General features: G+C 40.8%; 1 protein-coding gene across 3 annotated transcripts; it reads left to right on the top strand.

Moving 5' to 3' along the window:
- The first annotated feature begins 1,287 nt into the window (after positions 1–1,287).
- ankrd10b (ankyrin repeat domain 10b) lies at positions 1,288–22,880 on the top strand. Of its 3 annotated transcripts, none has more exons than XM_056289250.1 (6): positions 1,288–1,670; positions 2,675–2,827; positions 5,000–5,091; positions 16,290–16,564; positions 19,333–19,643; positions 21,912–22,050. In XM_056289250.1, the coding sequence occupies exons 1-5, from the start codon at positions 1,473–1,475 to the stop codon at positions 19,626–19,628; spliced, it is 1,014 nt and encodes a 337-aa protein (XP_056145225.1). In that variant the 5' UTR covers positions 1,288–1,472; the 3' UTR covers positions 19,629–19,643; positions 21,912–22,050. The 3 variants fall into 3 exon arrangements, with proteins under 3 accessions (XP_056145225.1, XP_056145223.1, XP_056145224.1); XM_056289248.1 differs by having other exon boundaries at positions 1,289–1,670; positions 19,333–19,440; positions 21,912–22,880; XM_056289249.1 differs by having other exon boundaries at positions 1,290–1,670; positions 19,333–19,440; positions 21,915–22,879.
- The last annotated feature ends 177 nt before the right edge of the window (positions 22,881–23,057 follow it).

Genomic DNA, 23,057 nt, shown 5'->3' with positions numbered 1-23,057 from the left:
AAAGGTTACCTTTGTCGTTACTTCTACGTTCGCCACGTTACTTCTACGCTCGCTGTAATGTATTGGGACTTATGTTAATGCGCATGCTCTCTGGTTAGTCTTTGATGGGCGGCTCTCGCGAGACGAGACCAGGAAGTAACGTTAAGTATGAGCCGAACTGGAAAAAACGCAGATGTAGCCTGCTGGCTGAGTATCCTAAATTTGCTAAGTTCCAAGTAAAGAGTTCGTTACAATCAATGTCTCTCTCGTCTCTAAGTCGAATCTTACATTCGCCACAATATTGTTTCTTTGCGGCCCGGTGGCAAATGCTTTGCGGCCTGGTGCCGGTCCGTGGCCCGGTGGTTGGGGACCCCTGAATGAGCGATGAAACGTATGTCAATAAACGTGTATCCAGATGAACTAATTCGACCTTCTTTGATTTTCTTACCTGGATTATTGAGCATGCGTAAAGGCGTACTATGTTAAGTACACGGAGAGAGCCATGAAACCGGAGTCAAATTCCATGTGTGCAAACCTACATGACCAATAAACTTAATTTTGATTCATTTTTCAGATTATTTTATCCAAAGCAACTAACAAGAGAGTCAGCTATTAGCAGATGCATTTGAATGTTAACACCCGGCATCGCAGCGCATTAAATATATCATACTAGTGCTATATAAAATAGGAATAATAATACATTTGCTAAATGGTAATCACATAATAGTAATACGGAATAGTAGAGGTAGTGGTACACTTGCTAGATAATAATCATATATTAGTGCCATATGAAGTATTACTAGGACAGGAAGAAATGGAAACAGACGATCCGTCGTGGCGACCCCTAACGGGAGCAGCCGGAAGTGGTAGCAGATGAAGTATTACTAGTATTATTATTTTTAGTACATTTGCTACATAGCAATCATATGTCAGCAGTATTATATGAAGTAGTATTAATGGATTTGCGACAAAGTAATTGCACAGTCAAGGGTGCAGGTCTTGACGAGTGTATTCACTGTAAGACGCGGTGAATAGGAAAATCCAAATACATGTAAGACCTGCATCTGCTTTGCTGGGCGAGATGTTGAGTTTTTCGGAATGTCAACCGGATTTGTTTCCCCAACTATCTGAACTTTAGGGGACCTTTTCGAGGGTTGCGAGTCGTCGCGGTACGCGTCTCTCACACGTTCCGCCCCCCCCCCCCCGCTCCTTTTCTTTCCGGCGACCTGCAGGCGGTCCTTCTGAACGCGATCCGCAGGGCGTGGAATCCAGTGCGGGGTTTCCAGCTCGCTCGGTGCTTCTCGAGTTTCACTCGAGTGTACGCTCTCGCTTCGTGTTGTCGGGCAGACCCAGAGCACGTAGGCAGGGCGGCGAGAGGCTCCATCCGTAACCACTAACCGCGACTGCAAAGAAAACGCGAACGCGGCCCGGCCACCGCTTTTTCCGCGCAGTTGACGGATTTCTTGTGACCTCTCCCGCCTTTCTTTGCTATAATGTCGGTAGGTAACGAGTCGGGGTTCTCCAGCGAGGAGGTGCTCAGCGTCCGTTTCCCTCTTCACCGCGCGTGTAGGGATGGAGACGTCGAAGTGCTGTGCGCCCTACTCCGGGGCATCACCCACCCGGCCGACCTGACGGTGGAGGACACTTTTTACGGCTGGACACCCATCCACTGGGCCGCTCACTTCGGAAAGGTACCGGCGAGGCTCCCGTTTCCGCCGTTCCGTGCGCCTCGGAGTTGGCGGATTTTTTTGGTGACAAAGACCGACAAAGACGGGGCTCGCGCCTCCCGGGGGGAGTGAGCGAGCGAAGGCTTCGCCATTTGCTAAGTTTTAGCCGACGAGCTAGCAAGCCGTCGGCTAAATCGACGACCGCCAGGAGCGGGCCGGACAAATTGGCTTTTAGCTAAATCAATACACCTCTATAGGTTCGCTAACCCCCCCTTTTTTTATCTTCAGCGGAACTTTGGCTTATATGCGTTTGGTTTGATCAAAGGCGCCAATTACCATACTTAAGCCCTCTAGTGTCGGTTAGTGTTGTTTATTTAGCGTAAAATGGACCGGCGGTAAACGGTGCGCGCAGTAATGTCCGCCACTTTCTGGTCCGGGTTCCTGATTTACATCGGCGCCTATGGCGTTTGAGCGGGAACGTTACCGATCAAGACTGTTCCACTTACAAGATTTTCCTCCCGTTTCTGCAGTTCTTTGCACAAAAGGACGTATGAAAACAGTTGGCGATGAAAGCTCGAACTCGGCGGTTTTGTCAGTAACACTTAGCCGAGTGAACGAGGAAAAAAAGATTTGTAAATGGGACCAAACTGATGTCTTTATTTGTTGCTCCTTTTTGTTAGTTATTAGCTTTCCCCGTATTGAAAATATGAAGTATGGGGCTGAATGACAGCAGCCTCTGAGGCAACACGGGATTTTGGATACCACAATTTGTATAAACAACACACACGCACACAAACGTGCCATCTCTTTAGTTGTGTGACACGGGAAACATTTACTTTGCATCCGTCAGTGGAGTGCCAGGTCTAGTGTCTGTAGACAAAATGGAGGTATCCCTTGACTAATCTATCTGCTCTCAACAATGCATTTTTTCCCAATAGTCGAGGACTAATTGCTGTGGTTCATACTTCCCCCAGTTGTCTCTTTCTTGTTGCCTTTTTTTCCCTAATCTCTTCTTTTGCTTTTGACAGCTGGAGTGTGTGATGCGTCTGGTTCAGGTGGGCTGTAGTGTGAACGCTGTGACCTCAAGGTTTGCACAGACGCCCACTCATATTGCCGCGTTTGGGGGCCACCCCAAGTGCTTGTTGTGGTTACTTCAAGTTGGCGCAGATATCAACAGACAGGTATGATGCCACCACACACCACAAAAACACACACTTTTAATCTACAGTCCTGAAGATTTACATGCAAACTAATGTCCTTTTCTGGTACTTTATATCACAGGTGTGTTTAAGACAATAGCTAAGCCCTGAATATGTAACTCATGAAGGCTTTTGTAAATGCTCAATGTGATAGTGAGCATTAGTTAGGACTCTCCCAAGAAATTTTTTTTGCCTAACAGTTCATACCTTCAATATTGCAGCAAAAAGTAGAATTATGTAGGTAGCGGTGAGTTTAAAGAGGAAGTGCAAATGTAGCTAACAAGTAGATAATGCCTAATGATCTCGTAGAAGACCTTCATCAACATATACTTCATCAATTGTGAAAACCAAGTTTCAACCAATGTTTTTTTTTTTTTTTTTTTTTGGGTGGTGGGAAAGACACTGATGTATTAGCAGTGGTGAATCTATTGATTTACAGTGGGTCTCTGGGATAGATTGCTCAAACATCACTGCAATTACCATGGTCTCCATAGTTGTACATTAGCTTAAAAAAAAGTGGATTTTCAGGATTGTAGCCACAATGCAAGACATGCACGCACGCACTACAAACATTTTCAGACTTGTCATTCTCCGAAGTCGTGATGGTCAGATATGAAAAGGGTGCTGGAATTCGTCTAGGTGTTGTTTGACAGAGACACACTGACAACTTGCAGATTTACCCTGTACATGCTGACACATGGTACTGGGACAACAGGACCTTGCATAACTCTTCATTAAAACCACTCATCTAAAGCAACACAAAACATGGTCATGGTGAACTGAAGAGAAGCAGAGCAGCCAATGTGACAGTCTGAGCTCAGACTGATCCCATCAAGAGGATCAGCCCAACTCAGGGATCATCTCTCTTGGCAGTTTACTGTAACTGCTGGATGCTCCTCATGGCCTAGATTCAGATTAAAGGTGCTGTTTATGAGGTTTCAAGCAGTAATTGACAAACAAAGCGTTTCTGATTCTGATTCTAATATAGCAGCAAACAACTATTTGCTATGTAAAGAGATAGTGGAGTAATGGCAATCCTTAGCAGGGAATGAAGTCATACCCCCTCTGTTTGTGATGTAATTTCGAGTTTCTCTACTTTGTTTTGGAAACTGGTCCAGCCGCGTGTGCATGTTAGTGCATTTGAGGTAGCTAGCATTAGCAGGCTAGCTAGCAATTACATTACATTGACTTAGTTCACTTGGCAGATCGAATAAATAGCTCCTTACCAAGCTGAATACATTGCTAATGTAATAAAATAACCCTGTACTATAAAAATCTATATTCCATCCAAACCAAATGAAATAATGGTCAAAAACGTGAAGGGGGGGGCAAAGGGGGGGGGTTTGTTTTGATTTGGTCTGAGATGCTGGTGTTGAATATCGTATATAACATCTTTGAAGTTCTTAAATCTTTTTTAATAAGTTTCTGTTCTTCCAAAGCTTCTATTGTCTGGCTTTGTTTTTTTAAACATGTTTTCCTGTCCAGACTTCAAATGCGCCGCAACATTTTACGCTACACTGCGCTGCTGAAAAGAATCAGATTAGTAGGTCATGATTACATAATGTCTGGTCGTCATGGAACACATCACTGACTTTCTCTCCTCCCAATGGCCAGTGGTTATACTCATCGTGTGTTACATATACAAAAAAAATCATTGTGTGGGGTATTTTGTTGAGATTTTTCACCTTTGAATTTTCAGTATTGAAACTGTTTATTTTAGAGTAGCGGAGATTAGCATTTTAGCATGGCCTACATTCTGTGTGGTTGGGAGGAATGAGTTGGCTAAAAACCTTTATCTGACTACAGTCTTTTTTTTCCTCCTCTCTCTTCCGCCCTGTTAGTAATGTGTAACTGTGAAGCTTTGTGGGTGGCCGGGAAGTCTGGGTGAAAAGTTCAAGCTCTGCTTTGCAGAGTCACACCCTGTGGTCCTCCCTGGCCTTCAGTTTTAACCTCATAAATGTACAAGGAAAAATCGGTGGAGAGAAGATCAGTTAAATAATCCCTTTTAATTTATGTTCAGCGTTGTAAACACTTTACACATTCTAAGTTGACTTCTCGGGTGTGCTGTTTAGGCTCAAGATCCTGTTTATGTGCTCAACACTACCCTTTTCTATGTGTAACCGCAAATATAACCACACATCTCCGTCATCTCAGGACTATGTGGGCGAGGCGCCCATCCACAAGGCTGCTCGAGCAGGCAGTCTGGAGTGCATCAACGCTCTCTTGATTCAGGGAGCGAAAGCTGAGTAAGTCCTGTTACACCATTCTTTGTCCTTTTTTTTCTCTTTCCTTCTTAACTACCCAACATCTCCTCTACACTTTCACAAGGGATCACCACCAAAACCCAAATTAGAGCAGTGTGGAAAATTTGTGAGATAATTGTCACGTTCTTCTGCAGTTTCTAAAATGGTGCAGCTAGGGAAAATTATTGGGAGGATCAAGAATACAAGGGATATGTCTCTTAGGGTTTAATCATTAGGCCTGTTAAAAATAAATCTGTTTATCACTCAAATGGAAATAAGAAATTGTCAAGTCCATTATCTGGAGCACCTGCAGGCGGTTATTCTGCAAGCTAATTTTTGTGTATGCTTTATGGCTGGACTATACACACCCTACATAAAAAGGTTGGCCTCTGCGTAGGACCATCACCATAGAGCGCTCCTTTGCTCTGTTACTCTGCATTTAATAAAACAGGTGCCTTAAGTTGGATCCCAGAAATTGGAGTTTGAAACTTTTTGTCTACCAGTTAGTCATAAGTTATTATAAGAGCACAACTCAAGATAACAGACAAGATGTTTGGCTAAAGAAGGGATTGTAAAATAAAAAATTGTCAAGTCCATTATCTGGAGCACCTGCAGGCGGTTATTCTGCAAGCTAATTTTTGTGTATGCTTTATGGCTGGACTATACACACCCTACATAAAAAGGTTGGCCTCTGCGTAGGACCATCATCATAGAGCGCTCCTTTGCTCTGTTACTCTGCATTTAATAAAACAGGTGCCCTAAGTTGGATCCCAGAAATTGGAGTTTGAAACTTTTTGTCTACCAGTTAGTCATAAGTTATTATAAGAGCACAACTCAAGATAACAGACAAGATGTTTGGCTAAAGAAGGGATTGTTAGTTAGCTACAAGCAGTAGTAGATGCAGTTTGATTACATAAATACTCGCATTGTTATGAGATAAAATTCCTGGAAATTTTAATTTACATTTGGCGGTAACCTCTCCAGCCTGCTCTCTCAACAATTAGATTGTGAAAAGTACTGTTGACATATAGCAACAGTTTTGGTGGTGCTCCCCTGGAAATGTGACACTTTCTTGATAAATTCTTGAAATTGTTGTTTTATGTTGCAACAATTCACATTAAGTTGCTCTCTGGGTGTAATTACATCACTGCTGAAAAAAAGCTAATTTATTTAGATGCATTAAGAATAATTAATTGATAGACTTCTAAAATTGGAGTATGGTGTTTGACACTTGCCTCAAATTGAATGGTACTGTTACTTGTGTAAGGACTAAATGTTAATATCCCGATTATTAACTTGATTTTTAAAAACCTCTAAATGATGAACTCTACAATGTGACATCAAACCAATTTTAAATTCAGATCCAGCAGCCCTATTACACATTCATGAGAACAACTTAATGTCAAGGTTGACCAACTGTTAGCTTAGTAGGCCATATTGCATGTTCTATGTTGAATCGAGAGTGTGTTTTTCTTTGTTAACCTTTGTTTTGGTTAGTGTCTTACATGCACAGCTGGACTGGATGACCAAATGCACAATTTCCCTTCACTACAAAGCATATTTTGCTTGTCAGTATGAAGAGGGTACATCTTTGATGAATCAACTCAAAATCCATACTTCAACATCGGTTGCATCGCTGTTAGAATATCTCTTTACTTGCACGAAAACAGTTGAAAGATTTGGTTTCTACATTAGCTCTTGTCACTACTTCACTTTTTCAGAATGTGTAATCTGACATAAACAATGCTATGATTTCTCCTGATAATTAAAGATGAACAGATAAATTAGAATAATCTCCCAAGTAGAATAGTCGACTGAATGACACCGGTCTTGCCATATCAGCCACCGTCATACCTGTAAGGTATCCAGGAAGTTAATGGGTAAATTGTCCTAAGTTGCACTCTACAGGCACACCCTTATAGCTGGCACTGGTTTTTGTGGTTTGGTAGAATTATAGCATATATTTTTACTGTTGTGCTCAATGTATTTGTAAACAAATACACAAGGAGGCACCACCAGTCAATCCTGTTCTCTACATTTTGACTTAATGATTGGATTTGGAAAGCTCACTTACTTGCATTGTGTTTTATCAGTGGCCAGTAAATTTCCATCCACCCAAAACAATTGGCCTACTTCAGTAAAGCATATTCCATGTGAAGTCATTAAAATCAGATACAAGAGACAGCAATCCCATTATCAGCACTTCAGTTGCTTTACCACGCTAATGACTATTCACAGAAATACTCTTGGGAACGGGCATGTACATAATCAACTTTAATTGTGGTCTAAAAAAAAAGTCTTGGAAATTTGTTTGGATAAACACACATGCTGTGAATTAAAGATGTAAAGAAATGTTTTCTGTTTGTAGAGGCCGGCTGCAGATGATCATCGCAGCACCGTTCAAGTTAATTCAGTCTACCCCCAAAAAACAGTCAAAGTCTATTATAATGATGATCTGTTAAATTAAATTAATCTTTTTTTAATGAACTTTCTCCTCAAGTGAACACATTATGAATCCATGTAGAATTGTAGTGTTGTAATAAGCTGTATCCCTTTCCATCCTGACAGCATCCTTTGTCCAGAGACCAGAAACTGCCAGGGGTTTCACATGCCAAGTTCTGTTATTACTTTTTTATCCTTCACTTAACCATCGCTGAGTTAGCATTCTTTACTATTTCTAATTTTGTCAGGATTCGTTAGAACAGGGATTTCCATTGACCATATGCTGACTTTGAAAATATGTTTCCACAAAGTCCCGGCTGTTTTTATCTTCACGTTACTTTGCAAAATATATTCTGTATTGGCAATCAACTAAAAGTACTTTATCTCAGTACTCTTAAGTATTTTTGTTTTTTGTTTGTTTGTTTGTTTTGTGTTTTTGATAATATCTATTCTCAATATAGCTAATTGACCCTCACCTACCAATCCTTGTTAATTTTAACTGAGGAATGTTAGCTTTTTTTGGGAAACATGGGATGACAAATTGGGAGGTATTTTTCTCATAATGGGATATATAATTGGGGAAGAAAAACTTAATATTTTAAAGTTAAGAGTATTCCTTATAGCAAGTTATAATGTGAATTTTTTTAGCAAGAGAGTTGTGCCAGGAGACCAAGACCAAGCTCTTTGTTTGTAAGTGGACTGCTAACCAGTGTGATGCTCCATTTACTGCTGGTTATGGCTTAATCCTCCACGGCATGTGAAACCCCTGGCAGGACTGGATGATTTATTAAGTCAAACCCACGGTTACGGAGACGTGAAGTTGATGCTTCAAGCCTGGTTAAGATGTGCATTTGGTCATGAGCTGCTGAGTAACATTGATTAGTAATAAAAATGATATAATCTGATTTCCTTTACAGATGTAAGACATTGATTTTGTTTATTACCATGCTGTTTCCTTTTTAGCTCATGACCCAGAAATAAAGAGGGAGATAGAGGCAAACTAGACGGGGAAGAGGCTCATGACAAGTTTTTGATAGAATACTCTGAAAGTAGTTGGCATAGTTAGGTGTTGTAGGTGATGCAAAATTTCAAGTTAACAAATTCTAGGCCAAAACAACTTGGTCTCTGATAGCATCATATAAATCCTTAATTGTGTTTTCCAAGTGTCTTGATTAAATAGGTGAAAACAAAAATTGCTGTTCTGATAACTTTCAGACCTCACTAAAATATAGGCGCTATAATGTAAATATAGTTATCACAGATGCGTGTATTAATGATGCTTAATCACTCTTAGTCGATATATTCCAATGGCTATAAAATAACTTGTGAATTAATCCTGATTAAAATATTCCCTTGTTCAACACTTTTTTAGCAATTAATTGAGCAATTAGTTAGTCCATCAAAAATGGATATAGAATATTGGTTGAGGAGACCTAGCAAGTTTATTGAACAATAAACAACATACAAAATACAATTTTATTTTTTCCATACATATTAAGAAAAACGGCTATAGATGAGTTTAAAAAAGCTTTTTAAAATGTTTGTAGATTGCGGTAAATACAGTTTGTTTTTACTAATGCTCTCAGACTTACGTAATACAAATACATCATTTACGGCTTCAGAACATATAGAAACCTTGCATGCACTCTCTTGGATTGAAAACACAGGATCCTAAATTTCTGTATAAAAATATCTTAAATCTTTACGTGAAAATGGGGTGGCACTGTTTCAGTATGGTTAGCATACCACGATGCTGATATTGGTCAGTTTAGATATAGATGAAGAAGTGTCATGGTAAGTTTATAATGGGTCCTCTAGGTAACCTCGATACACTCATCTCCTCACCAAGGCTTCAAGGAGCAGCATGTGTAAAACGATCCTGCTTCATTTTATAATGGAATATTTCATAGGGAGTTGCATGAGCTATGATAGTTTTGAAAATGATAAAGATGTATTTTTTTCCAATCTAGATTATTCTACTTTTCTGTTTAAATTATAACAGTAGTCTTTAAAGTCTTTAAAATCTAACCTAGCTAACAATGTAATAAATATTGTTAAATTAGACGCCTTGTTAATTTACATGCTGTTGGACCAATGATGCCGTAATTCATTGACATTATGTAATACATTGATATATTATTTTGATACAATATTTATATATTTTTAATATTTTTCTCATTCTTATTACGTGTTCTTGTTACTATATATGTATTAAATGAAAAAAATATCATAAAAGGAAGATCTAACTTTGTAACAGTGACTGCTTATCTTTCAGAGGTGGTTTTGTCGAGATATTAAAATTGATGCAGGACTAAATGAATAAAAGAATTGGATTTGATCTGAAATTCCAGTATTTGCTGCTCTGAACCTGCTTTTACTATTATTGGTCCTATCCTACAACTGCTTCGTATGGTTTCTGTACAGTTAGTTGCTTTGTAAAGGGCAGTGCATTTTCTAATGGACTTCATATCAGCCCCTCAAATCCTGCTCTTTATTTGTTTTGACTTGCTCCTTGCTTTCCATTACCCAAGAAGAGCCTTTCCTTATTCCTTGCCAAACAGGAATCATATTTCGTGTTGCCCTTTTCCTTGGAAATTTGAGTGCTGAGCAGGACCCCTGTTATCTGACTGACTCGGATTGCCATGTCTTACCTTTGAACCTTTGGTATTCAGAGGTCATTCAGTTTTACCCTTCCAAGTGTGCCACTTTACAACCAACATGTCAAAAACCTGTCCCGAAGCTTCTTTCACATTAGAATCCCCCCTATCAGGACTCTAAATTCCTGAACTCCAAAGCAAGTAGTTCTGGGTCTACATGTTTCTTGCAACCATTTATTTTCAAAAAAATTATTATTCCATTTGGGTAGAATGTTGGAAGGAATTATAACTAAACCCAGTAACATTTTAAGGTTATGGCATTCTACCTATTTAGTTAAGGACACCGATGGGAGAAATCTGGAGGAGTACACTGACAAACATCCTTCCATTCTGGCAAACGTGCTTTTACCCAGAAGATACTATTCTTGTTTTCCGACCTGCCTGGATGTCGTTCTCACAGCCTTATAATGAACTGGCGGAAAATGGCGCCATCATGTCTTTGAAGAAGTCGTGTTTGTCCCTTGATTTTGCACCCATGAGACCCATCCAATTTCTTGACTGCATTCCTTGACTGGGAAGAGTGCAGCTTTCTCACGCCTGGTTTTATGGCAGCATGCCCCTTAAGCATGGCACCAATGTGTCAGAGGCTTGTGGTTTGATTCCCACTGGGGCCAATCGTACTGGAATGTGTTGCAGTCATTTCAAGGCGAAGTGCTGTGTGTCCTCAGACTGGAAAATTACTATAGAAACGCAGTCATTTCAGAAGAACAAATCAATCCCATCCCAGTGTTTAAGGAATTTCAGATCAAATATAAAGATAACAAAGGATCATTCCAAAAGTAAAGACAGTTATAATGATTTCTGGTTATATTTACAAAATAGGAAAGGTAACTGAAATGATAACTCCCCTCAATTAATCATAAAAAATAAAATAATAATAACAAATAATCAATAATAACAACCCCAAAAACAAAGCAGGAATAACACTTTTATTTTTTAAAATTATTTTCTATTTGTCATGAGCCTCAAAGTGTTAGGGTTGTCCATTAGTATTTTAGCAACAACTAGGATAGTGCATAGAGGCTGCTGATGGGTAGAACAGTGCAAAGAGAATAGCCTAGCAGCTCATTGAGATAGGTTAGACTGGCACAGCAACATTATCTGAACTATTAACTGTGTAATGCTAACAATCATCATGTTGCAATGGTTCTTCACTGTCATTTTATTGTACAGAATATTTCACATTAGTACAAAGAATTGTTTTATTTTCTGTCACTTACAGTATTAACCCTATATATATATAATGATATACAGTCTGTTTTGACATCTAATCTCTGTCACCCTTTCCTTTATGAAAGTGACAATTAGTAAAGAAAAACCAGCAACCTTTTCTGTACTGTTAACAGAAACAGAACCATACGTCTTAATGTTTTGCAGCCATTGAATTGGAAATGACGTGATTTTTTCAAGTAATCCTAGAAAGGGGGAGAATAGACACTGCTGAGTCTGCCCCGTTCCCTGGGATAGCCGCACTGTTGTGGCATTGAGTGTTCTCACTATCGCTTCCTATCTACACACTGGCAAACTGTTGAGGTATTTCTTGCGGTGATTGGTTTTAATGCTAGGACTTTATAAATCAAAACAAGAAAAAAGAAAAAGTTAAAAAACAAAATTTAGACCTGCATGCTTTGCTTATTATTCATGACTGTTCCTGTATCCAGTTTTTCTGTTTTTTTATTTTTGTTATTTTGTTAACTAACCATAGGAGCCGTTAATGTGGACAGGTTTAATCATGTGAGTCCCATGTCAACGTGTAGCATGATTATAGGTTGCCTCTGGAGGGTTAGCTAATAGCGAGACAGGATACTGATTGTGTGCTTAGGACGGAAAAGCAAAGCATACCAGGCATTTTCAAAGAATTAACGCTTCCTTTTTTTTAATTTGTATGGCAAATGAATAAAACCAAATCTGGGGATCACGCCCGTGATCGCTCGCATACATTGAGTCAGAGGTGTAAAAACCAGGTCCAGAAAGTAAATGTCCAAACCGTGTATTTGTTCCAACCATGTTACTAAACCAGCTGATTTCATTAACTAGTTTTCCCTACCTAGTTGAGGAGTGCTGTTGACTAGAATCTGCTGGTGTAGTGCATGAGTAGAGCAAATACATGGTTTGGACTTTTACTTTCTGGACCTGGTTTTTACACCTCTGCATCGAGTGCACAGATGTCTGGTCTCACTGTCAAGGAATATTTCTTACTGGCTTTCAACATCGTTGTAAATAAGCCTTCGCTCTTATCATGGGCTGTTTTCTTACTTTTGATTTAAGTGCACTATTTTTATTTATTTTTTTACATTAAAAGTATGGGCAAAATTGAGGAAAGTATTAAAATTTAAGATCCCAAGTTAAATTGTCCAACTAGAGCTATTGTAATGAGTTGAAATCTACATTAAAAATTTCTAGACCACCTGGGGTTCCAAGAAATTTTATTGTTTTACTTCTAAATTGGGAAAGTTTGCACTGAGCGAGTGTTAAAGCAAATCAGGAAATATTGATAATCCCCCAGAATGCATCTGAATTGTCCAAAGTAAAATTTATTTAACATTTCTCTGAATACCTTTCAGAATAATGACGTCGGTCTTGTGAACAGTTTGTTGCAGTTAGCAGGCAGGACTTTACCCTAGAAATTCAAAATACATTTTGTTTTGTCAGTTGTGAATCAAAGCAGTCCTGCCTATGAGGGCTATTATTAGTCCAAAACCTGGTTCCTCTGGAGCAAAATGATGATAATGTTTTTGCGTTTTTCTCTCCCTTAATTCTTTATACTAAAGGTATCCTCCATGGGACCAGACGAGATTGAATGAAAGACAATGAGGAAATCTAGTCTTTCAGAGATAATATATGACACAAGACAATTAAGACATTTTGGAAAAATTTCAACTTCTGGTATAATTTTTACTGGTGCGTCTGCTATTGTTATTCTGCTTGAAACCCGGCATGATTTTCCCCCGGGTCAGAGTTCTGAAGGACCTTCTGTCACCTTCAAATGACCATTAATGATTACGTGGTTAACTTGGTTAATATAGTTTACCAAAGAAAGACCAAATAGTGATTTTGTTGATGGTATCTGACCACTGGTGTCTGACCAGCAAAACGATTCTTTCTCCGGTACTTGGTCGTCAGGTGTTCATTATCTCGGTAGCTACTTTCATTCATTTGTCCTGCTGTTCCCTCCCGTGTAACGAGACCATCGGTCCAGGAGGGCGTCCCCATTACAAAAACGTTTTATTTGTGTCCATGTGGCACTAGTGATGATTCATGAGGAGCTTGAAACGAAGCAGCTATATTTGGATGGTAGAAAATGTATTCCTTAGTGAGACCACTCTATCTTGTCCCCCCCCAAAAAAGTCTTAATCTGAACATTTTAAAATCTTGTGGAAGCGTTAATTTAATGGGGTGGGGAATGTGTATGCAAGTTAATGTGATTTTTTATTTTTGATTCTACAGAAACTGTCATGTGCACTATTTCCTGACAAATGTTTTTCTTTTTATTGCACACCTGTTTTAGATAAGGTTTAAGAGAAAGAACAGTTAATAATCCATGTATGAATGAGCAAACAGTAACCACAAAACTCAAGACTCCAATAATGGTGTATGGAAGGCAATGTCATTTGCTGCGACTACATGATAACTTAAAGTTAAATCTAGGGGTTTTATCTTAGTGTTTTGCAGTTGTTGAAGCACCAAATTAGTACGTCTCCCCTCGTATGAGATCTACTTTTTCCTTGGTGTTGTGCCATCCATGTCAAATGGGTTTTATTGTTCCATTAATTGTAGTTGAAATGGAAGGTAAGCACCTGGAGATGTGGACTAGAGGTCCTGGTTCTTACACAAAGATGTAATTGTTTTCCCCAGGAATTCATTTTGCATCAGAACGCTGTGACATTTATATCCAGAACAAGTGTACTTGTGTCTCAGTGGAGCCATTGAAAATATTTTCTTTCTGCCATCCCAGCAGTGGAGCTGAAAGACCTCTTTTGTTCACTGCTCGGTTCAGTTCAGTCTTTATTACAATCCCAGTGGGCAAATGATGTGCAGCAAAACCTCATACATCGTGAAACGATATCAATACAGATGAACAACCCTGTACAAAAAGGCTTTCATAAAATTAAATAAAAAAACCCCACTGAAACAATAGCTTTCATTAACAGTGTAGGTACCACAGTTCCTCAAGATTGGTCACTTAGTGGAGTAGCTCAGACCAAAACGTGAAATTCAGCTTGGAAAGTATGATTACAGTCTGCCAGGACAACCACGGTGTTCTGCGGGACCTTTCTACCAAATGTAGATTAATATGGTTGATATTTCCAACTGGGATATTTGCAAATGGTAACGTTGGTTCATGGACTTCAGCTTGATAAGCTTAATAATAGCAGTTGACACATTTCATCTTTCCCGTTTCATATTTATTGATGTAATTGTAATTGTAAATGAAGGTCTAGCAAACAGCAGTAAGCAGTGGCCCACTTGAATTTCTAACCTTTATGCCTGCATGGAAGCTTCAGGCCTCAGCCTCCGATACAGTTCTGTTTTGTGACATTACTTTGGCTGCAAATCCATTGAACACTGTTCACATATACCTAAATAATGTTGAGGCAGTTGTAGGAAGTTAAATTTCTTTTGAGGTAATGATGTGAAGTGTACCATTTCTCTCATTTTCACGGTCAAATTATTTTCCCTCATCCCCCCCCCCCCCCCCCATGACATTGCTGCCATACCCATCACAAAGTATTGAAGTCAGAAATTTGACAGTGAAAACTGTTTTCGACCCTCCTTTCGGGGTAAGTTGAGGAAACAATCTCTCATATGTTGCATTTGCTGTTTGCTCATTCATTATCCCACTTAAAGATCACAAAAACTCCTGCTGCAACTGGGAATGCTTAACGCAACTGGAAGTCATGCACACATTTTGAATCCACAATGGTAGTCGCCTTACAAATGCCTTACTGTCAGGCTGATTGGACCATTCATAGTTCACATGTCAAAACAAACAAAATGTAGACTACTTAGGCCAGGTCTTTAAATCTCCCACATGTCAAGAAATAACGGCCAGATGCTTGAATGTCTCTTTCCATCTTCCTGGTCTACAGTATGCTGTCATGTCCTTGTTTCATTCTCCGTTTTTAATAATGGTTGTCTTTAACCCCCCGATGGACACAGCTGTCCCTTCAAACTTTGTATTTCACTGGATGGACCTGAGGACTCATAACCCTCCCCAACTCATTCCTTGGAAAAAAAATCCTTAATCTTTCCGGTTTCTGCTCCTTGACTTCAGGCTCCTAACTACCCACCACCTCCTAATTATTAACTTTTTTCTTTTTCGCCTCCCTCTTTGCACACGTTCCCAGATTATGTACACTTGCACATAATGTGCTCACCCACTTATCTACACTGTACAAATTCTTGGCCGTCGTTCTCCTTCTGTGTGGCTTCTCGAGAACAAGCCTTTGAAAGTGCCATTTCCTTCCATTCCTGTGAACCTTGGAAATGTCCTCCGGCTATGTTGTTGATGGTGAAAATGCGTCAGGAGGTCATCCTTTTCTTGTGAATTCTACTTGATGTCCAGGACTCCCTGAGACTGAAGTCTCGGAAAGATTGACGTCGCCCCAGTTACTGTGCCTCCTCAAGTTCCTTTGGAGTACATTAAAATGGATAGTGTAAACGAGATGATAGGTCAGATTATTTTAGCCAACAGTTACATTAAATGTGTGCATGCTCAGTCATCTTAATCATGCCCTTTTGCAGCAGACAATTATTTTCCCCTTATTTTGGGTGTTTTGTTTCCAGATGTTAGTTGTATTATTCAAGATGAAAATGATCCAAAAAGGATCAATCGTCATCCTCATGTGAGATGACGAGAATGTGAGAGGGTAGAACAGCTCAGCCACTATGTCTATTTGTGTGTGTGTGTGTGTGTGTGTGTGTGTGTGTGTGTGTGTGTGTGTGTGTGTGTGTGTGTGTGTATGTGTGTGTGTGTGTGTGTGTGTGTGCATATTGACTTTATTGAGTTTGGATGTGCGCATGTGTGTATGTGAGTGCTTTTGTATATGTGGTAAACAAAAAAAAGTCAAGTCTCTAACACTCTCCTTTCCTATTACGCAGTATGAGGAATGCCAGTGGGCTGACTGCCGCTGACCTGGCCCATGCCCAGGGCTTCCGTGAGTGTGCTGAGGTCCTTTCCAATGCCCAGAACCGTCAACAGAACCTGGCTCAGTCCAATGGCCAGCTCACTGGGTTTTGCCTTAACGGCACTTCCCAGAATGGGGAACACTCTTCCCCCACTATCCAGGGACGAAGCCTCCTGAATGGGGCGCCTAACAGAAAAAGATCCTTTGATGGCATGGAAGTCAATCAAATCAAGAAGGCAAGAACGAATGGTAGGTCACAGCACCAGTCAAATCTGATTCTCTGCTTGTGTGTGTATAGTGACAGAGGGGTCGTGTGTTAAGTTAATTGATACTCACTTTTGTTGAAGTTCGACTCAATTCAGCACAAGATGATGTATGGTGTTGTAGAGCTTAATACTATTTGATAATTGCATTTAAGAATTGGGCATCTGGGTAGTGTAGCGGTCTGTTCCGTTGCCTACCAACACAGGGATCGCCGGTTTGAATCCTTGTGTTACCTCCGGCTTGGTTGGGCATCCCTACAGACACCATTTGCTGTCTCTGTGGGTGGGAAGCCGGATGTGGGTATGTGTCCTGGTCACTGCACTAGCACCTCCTCTGGTCGGTTGGGGTGCCTGTTGGGGGGGGGGGGAGCTGGAGGAAATAGCGTGATCCTCCCACGCACTACGTCCCCCTGGCAAAACTCCTCACTGTCAGGTGAAAAGAAGCGGCTGGCGACTCCACATGTATCGGAGGAGGCGTGTGGTAGTCTGCAGCCCTCCCCGGATCAGCAGAGGGGGTGGAGCAGCGACCGGGACGGCTCGGGAGAGTAGCATAATTGGACGGGTACAATTGGGGAGAAAAGGGGGGGAAATCCAAAAAAAAAAAAGAGTTGGGCAGAATCAAGGATTGCTGGTTGACCTTGAAATCAACTATTGCTTAAAGCAGTCTGTAAGACACAAGGAACTAAAGGCTAGATACAACCCAGAATCATGTCTAACATTAGACACGATTCTGATGTCAGTACACATATACCGGTGCAATAGACTAATGTGCTATTTTAACACTCTGAAGCACAGTTCTGTGTAGCTCAGTATCGCCAGTTAACAGGGAGGCTGTTTACACCGGGCACTAACATGCGTCTTGGGTGATCCAATCACAAGTGGACAGCTCTAAGTACAGGTGTGAATGCACCCAATGCGTCCTCAATGCGTCTTTTGAGATCCAATTGCCCAGGCCACATTCGGAAGTGGCCTGGGACGCATTTGTTCACGTCGCATTTGAGGTGTAAACACATGTGTCCAAGGCCACATTTAAAGACGGCCTAGTCAACTGACGTCAACTTGATTTATCCACTGCAGCGCAGAGCCCAACCCTCTCAAACCCGCTGCAATAATTAAATAATCTGAGCCTGAACCAACGTGATCGGGTCAAGCCTCACAGTGTTCAGGTTGAGAATTACAAACTCTAGTGTTCAGCCATTTACATCATCTCCCCACATAACGAGTTCTAAGAATGAGTTCCAACTTTTGCTGTGTATTTTAAACACAAAATAAAAGACGGCAAACAATCAGAGCCTGACGCTGCTGATTCACTCGTTTAATTTTTTCTCATCAGATTATTTCTCTGTCTGGCGTGACACACATGCTGTGTCCTTGCCTCTGTAATGTGAAACTGTTTACCCGTAACACACTATTCTTAAATGCAATATGTCAGATCAGGAGTCTGATTTCATCATCATAATAATGTATATTTACACAGCTTTTTAAAAACCTGTTGTGCTTCACAGAGTGAAATGAAAAGAAAAAAGAAGTGCTGTTGGGAGATGGGATGATTTCTTTATTTCTTTAGGAGCACTTCAAATTTTGTGTGACAACACGATGGTGTCTGCATGGGTTTCCTCCGGGTGCTCGGCCATACTAAATTGTCCCTAGGTGTGTGTGTGTGTGTGTGTGTGTGTGGGCCCTGTGATGGACTGGCGGCCTGTCCAGGGTGTCTCCCCCGCCTGCCGCCCAGTGACTGCTGGGATAGGCTCCAGCATCCCGCAACCCCAACTGGGATAAGTGGCTTGGATAATGGATGGATAACATGATGGCACATTAAAATGAGGCTGGAGGATGTCTCGTTTTGTTAAATGTCGTTTGCTTCGACTCCTGGTGTTTCTGTACGTGTCTATGTGTGAAGTTACGTAACTGTGACACGTCTGTGCCCTGGGAAGGGTTTGAGAGGAAGGTGGACAGTTTTAGGTGATTGACACAGGCTTTATTTAATAATATCTTTCATTCATTCACTTGGGCTGGTGCCGGAGCCATTTCCTTGCTTTCTCCTTTCAGAACGAGTGGCTCCCCTTTTCTCCGCCTCCCTTCAGCCTTGTGTCTTCCTCAGGGCCCAGCTTCGCTGCAGTATATAAGAACAGGTTGTTAGTTTTGACACACGAGGATGATCTAATCAGCCTCCCTATCGCATCTGCTCTCCTGCGAGCCACGCCCCCTCTTTCCGCTTGCAGCCAAGGCGAAACCACACACCCCCACCACAGTGATGTATGTGATTATTTGCGTTTGGAGTGGGGAACTGCAATCTGATCACAAATTCCAGGTGTAAACAACTGATAGTGTATTGAGAGGGAAGCACACATTTTTAAATGTTAAGATTTTGATGAAGGCATGGAGTTAGGATTGTGTTTTTTATGTACTGAAAACATGATACGACCTCATATATCCAGACTTGTTTGGAAAGCAGGTTGATTGTAAAAATGAAGTAAATTTTTCTGATGGAATCTAGTGAAATAATAAACTTTGCCTGCAGTGAAAACATGTTTTGCCGAGCTCCTGGCACACAGTGTTTATTTTTAAAGCCAGAAATGGGCTTTCACTCGATGTGCTAGCAAGGAAAATCATAATCTCACAAGCACATCTGATACACTTTCTAAATATTTTAAGCTGCTGGAAGTTGTCATCGAATGGGGCTCTGCTGTTTTGTTGAAGAGAATATACCATTTATACCTCTTTCATCCACATGGTGTCCCTGTTGGTTCTCAGGTCTGGGCATGCCACCAGGAATTCAGAATGGGAACGGGCAACTGGGTCATGATGGAGAGGTCCAGATGGAAAGCATGAACATGGAGTTGGCGGCAGCTGTGAGCTCAGGTGGGCCAGGACCCTTTGCATTTGGGCTGAATGGGTTTGCTCCAGTACAGGGCCCAGGCCCTATGGACCAAAGTGAGGACCAAGGGGCAATGGACAGGTCAAGCCCTCTGCCTAAAGAGCTGGAGATCATCACTGTGGCTTCAATGCAGATCCCCTGTCGCTGCACCAACTCTTATGCCTACCTGTAGAGGCCTTGAGTCCGAGTATGTGTGTTTGTTTTGGCGCACATATGTTCCTACTTATGTAGAATGTCTTGGGTGTGTCATCTGGCTATGCTTTTCCTGCAGATTGTATGCATAGAGGGATATGGTTTTTATTTTGTTTGTTTTTTTGACTTGGTGTACAGATATATTTTAGTGAAATACATTCATATTTGTGTGTTCTGTAAGTTCTTCTTTTCCTTGTATTTGTTAAAAATATTTACCTAATTATACTTTGATGGATAAAAGTTTGGGGATTTCTTTATAAATCCCAAATCAAATAAGATTGGTTTAATGCATTCAGATTTATACTGTAAATTATTGTACAATCCATGGTTCGTTGTAGGCAGTTAATAAAAATGCTGAGTTTTGTTTTGCACAATTATACAGCAATGTGTCCCAGATAACACTTGATCAGCATTCCCGTTATGGCCGAGGGCCTTCGCAGTGCAGATATATAGGTCATGTTTACTTTACATAAAGTAATGAGCCTTAGGCTGAGGACAAGCCCAGAAGGCAGCATTAATATTGATCATTTTATTACACTTGTAACATCTTTAGAGAGGAAACAGAACGTTAACACTCGTCTGCAGATCTCAGCAGTAGCTCGTTCACTCATAGCGGCTGGTACAAGAGAGACTAAACTTACAATGCAACTGTCGATGGTTCCCAAACCGGGCCAGTTTACCTTCGGCGGAACGGCTGAATATATTATAATGCTGAAGATAGTTGGTGTGAAATGTGATTCTTAAAAGAGGAGAGAAATTGTTCGGATCCACATGAAATAAAGTTTTAGTTTTTTTCATGTTGATTCGTAGTGACGGGGTTTTCAGTGGAATTTAAAAAAACACGGCAAAGACTTAAAATGATATGTTTTGTTAGCCTTTGGGTAGCATTGCTCTTGAACAGTAAAATGTTTCTTACGGCATTTTAAAAGTGCCTTGGCCCCCTTTTTTAAACTTGTGCTGAGAAAATGTCTCTCGTTGAATTTCTCAGTCGCTTGCGTTGTTTTGTTTTATACTCAGACGTTAGCCTATGCCAAAGCATATCCTCACAATATGAATATAGCCCGTGTAAAATTCTTCGCTGTGCAGTTTTTTCTGGGATTTGCTTGTGTAACGTTTTAGGGCAAACTAGCGCTCGAGTTTCCCTGGTGTGTTTTTCCTTTGCCGTCTTAGTCCCATAACAGACAGCGTTTACCTGTTTCTTCTCCACCGTGTGAGTGACGGTGTGATGAACACTCCCAGATGTTACTAATTCTCAAGCTAACTAGTCGGGCTTGCACATCTGTATACCGACTGATTGTTCTTGTTGTTGTTGTTTACTAGAACCTTGACATCCACCAGTCTTGTTTTACAGGAGAAACAGGTTTTGTTTTTGTTTTTTTTAATCTGGCAACTGTTAAATTGTTAATTGTAGTACCTTACATTACAAGAGGTGCGTGTTAAGTTGGCTTTAAATGTTGAGAGAATTGGACCTGCATTGTGAAATTGGAACAGGGTTCTGAGCGGTTATAACTTTTTCTTTGCTCATGTAAACTCATTAAAGATGTTGATTCATTTGATCACCGTGGTCGTGGTGAACCTTGCTTGTGTTTTTGTTTCGATGTGCTGTGTATGCATCAGTCGGGGTCTGTTCCTGTACTCGTTTCAGTCTCTGAAAGTACCAGGTAACTTGGTTATAACAAATTAACTTTAAGGTGGGCACTTCTGATTGAGACGGCGGTCACTAACAGAGGTCGATGTTCTTGGTATTTGGCTGATTTCCTGAGGCAGCGTAGGCTTCGCAGCTTAATGGTTCTGGCTTTGGCTTGGGACACATGAGGGCGTCTGCAGGGGACGTTGGATTTTCTTGACTGCTGTGGATGAGGGAGAGGAATTGGGGCAGTGTGCCGTGCAGCACTGATTATTTGTCGGCGCAACCAAGAGGATCAGGTGGTGACCCACTGCAATCGAAGTCGAAGGTCAAACTACAGGCAATTATGCAAGACTATGGAATGTATTTCACAATATATTGATTATTGTGTGTGACCAAGTTTAATGAGGTTTTCCCTAGTTTTTGCGAAGTGACTTCTGCGCTACATGCGCAGCTGCTGATGTCAATGGGCCCTCATGTAATAGTTGTGCAAAACGAAAATCTATATGCATATGTCTCATTCTTCTCCTGGTACGTACGTATTAACTAGAGCTGTAAGAATGTGGTCCAAAACGGGTGCTTTCTAATAATGATTTAAGTGTGGCCTGTATCTTTAAACCATTTGTCTCATTTTAGCAGCAGGTGAAACACTCTTTGGAGATATTACCTCAAATGGTCACAGCCAACCACAACCCCCAAATGTGTGCGACCCAACACTGGAAATCATCCATTACCACCATCATGTCTACAGAGACACGCCTGAGACCATCTCCAACAGCAGTGCAGGCAGCCAAGTGGAGCACCAGAAGTCCGTGAAAGCGGAGCAGTTTTATGACCACGCTCTCTTCAGCACTATGCTGCTTTACCACGGCTCCTAAGGTCCAGCGGATCTGATTACTGGGCTGTGTGTTCTTTGTGCAAAGCTTGATGTAAGCCTAAATAATCGTTCATCTGCCTTAAAGCCATCCAGTGTCTGGTTCATTTCCTTGTGATTTAGGTTAATTGTTGTAAAGGGCAGACCCAGATTTCTGAAGTCCTTGGGGTAGGTCTGTTTTTGTTTTTTGGGGGTTTTTTTTCTCTTGGATTTATAAATGTTTCATGGTTAAGTCCTCTTTTAAGTCAATTTCTGTTTGCATTATCAGAGGAAGCGTGTTAAACTATATATATATATAAAAACCATGGGTCGGACCCATGGCATGGAAACTAGCATCAATGTACTGAACTAGTGCCGTTTTGTCATAAACCTTGTCTCACATCGCAGCGGGAAGTATACGCTTTTCCTCCTCTCACTGAGTTCCTGATATTAATAAAACAATTGCTGAAATGCATCCAGTTTTATTCCCCTATGCAAATAATGCGGGCTTATGAGACAAACTGCTCAGACTTAAGTAGTGCTATTTTTAATACACATTTTTAAGAATTTTCAAGGCTACTGATAGTGTGCACCTGTCCAGTCCAGGTGAAACCTCTGCATGATATGTTTGAATCCACACCTAGCGACTGATGACATCAGAGCATCTCTCATTCTCGGTTGTGTTGGTACCCCGTTTGTGTCCCTGCTCTGCTGTACTCTGGCAGACTGCTCAAAATACAATTTCTGCTTGAATATTTACATGTGGGTTGCAGTCAATTGTGTTAAAATAATTCCAGCTCTTTTCTTTTTCTTTGGCCTTTTTGATATTGATAGAGCTCACTTATTACCATAGATCAGAGGTGTAAAAACCAGGTCCAGAAAGTAAATGTCCAAACCGTGTATTTGTTCCAACCATGTTACTAAACCAG

Source organism: Lampris incognitus, chromosome 11 (assembly GCF_029633865.1).
Source record: "Lampris incognitus isolate fLamInc1 chromosome 11, fLamInc1.hap2, whole genome shotgun sequence".
Classification (NCBI taxonomy): Eukaryota; Metazoa; Chordata; class Actinopteri; order Lampriformes; family Lampridae; genus Lampris; species Lampris incognitus.
This window is presented reverse-complemented; position numbering and strand designations above follow the sequence as displayed.

What these genes read in the sequence shown, in the direction of transcription:
- ankrd10b (XM_056289248.1), top strand. Translation starts at nt 1,473, where the DNA reads ATGTCGGTAGGTAACGAGTCGGGGTTCTCCAGCGAGGAGGTGCTCAGC. An exon ending in ATTCAGGGAGCGAAAGCTGA is followed by an intron (nt 5,092 to 16,289) that starts GTAAGTCCTGTT and finishes CCTATTACGCAG; the next exon opens with TATGAGGAATGCCAGTGGGC. An exon ending in GGCGGCAGCTGTGAGCTCAG is followed by an intron (nt 19,441 to 21,911) that starts GTGGGCCAGGAC and finishes GTCTCATTTTAG; the next exon opens with CAGCAGGTGAAACACTCTTT.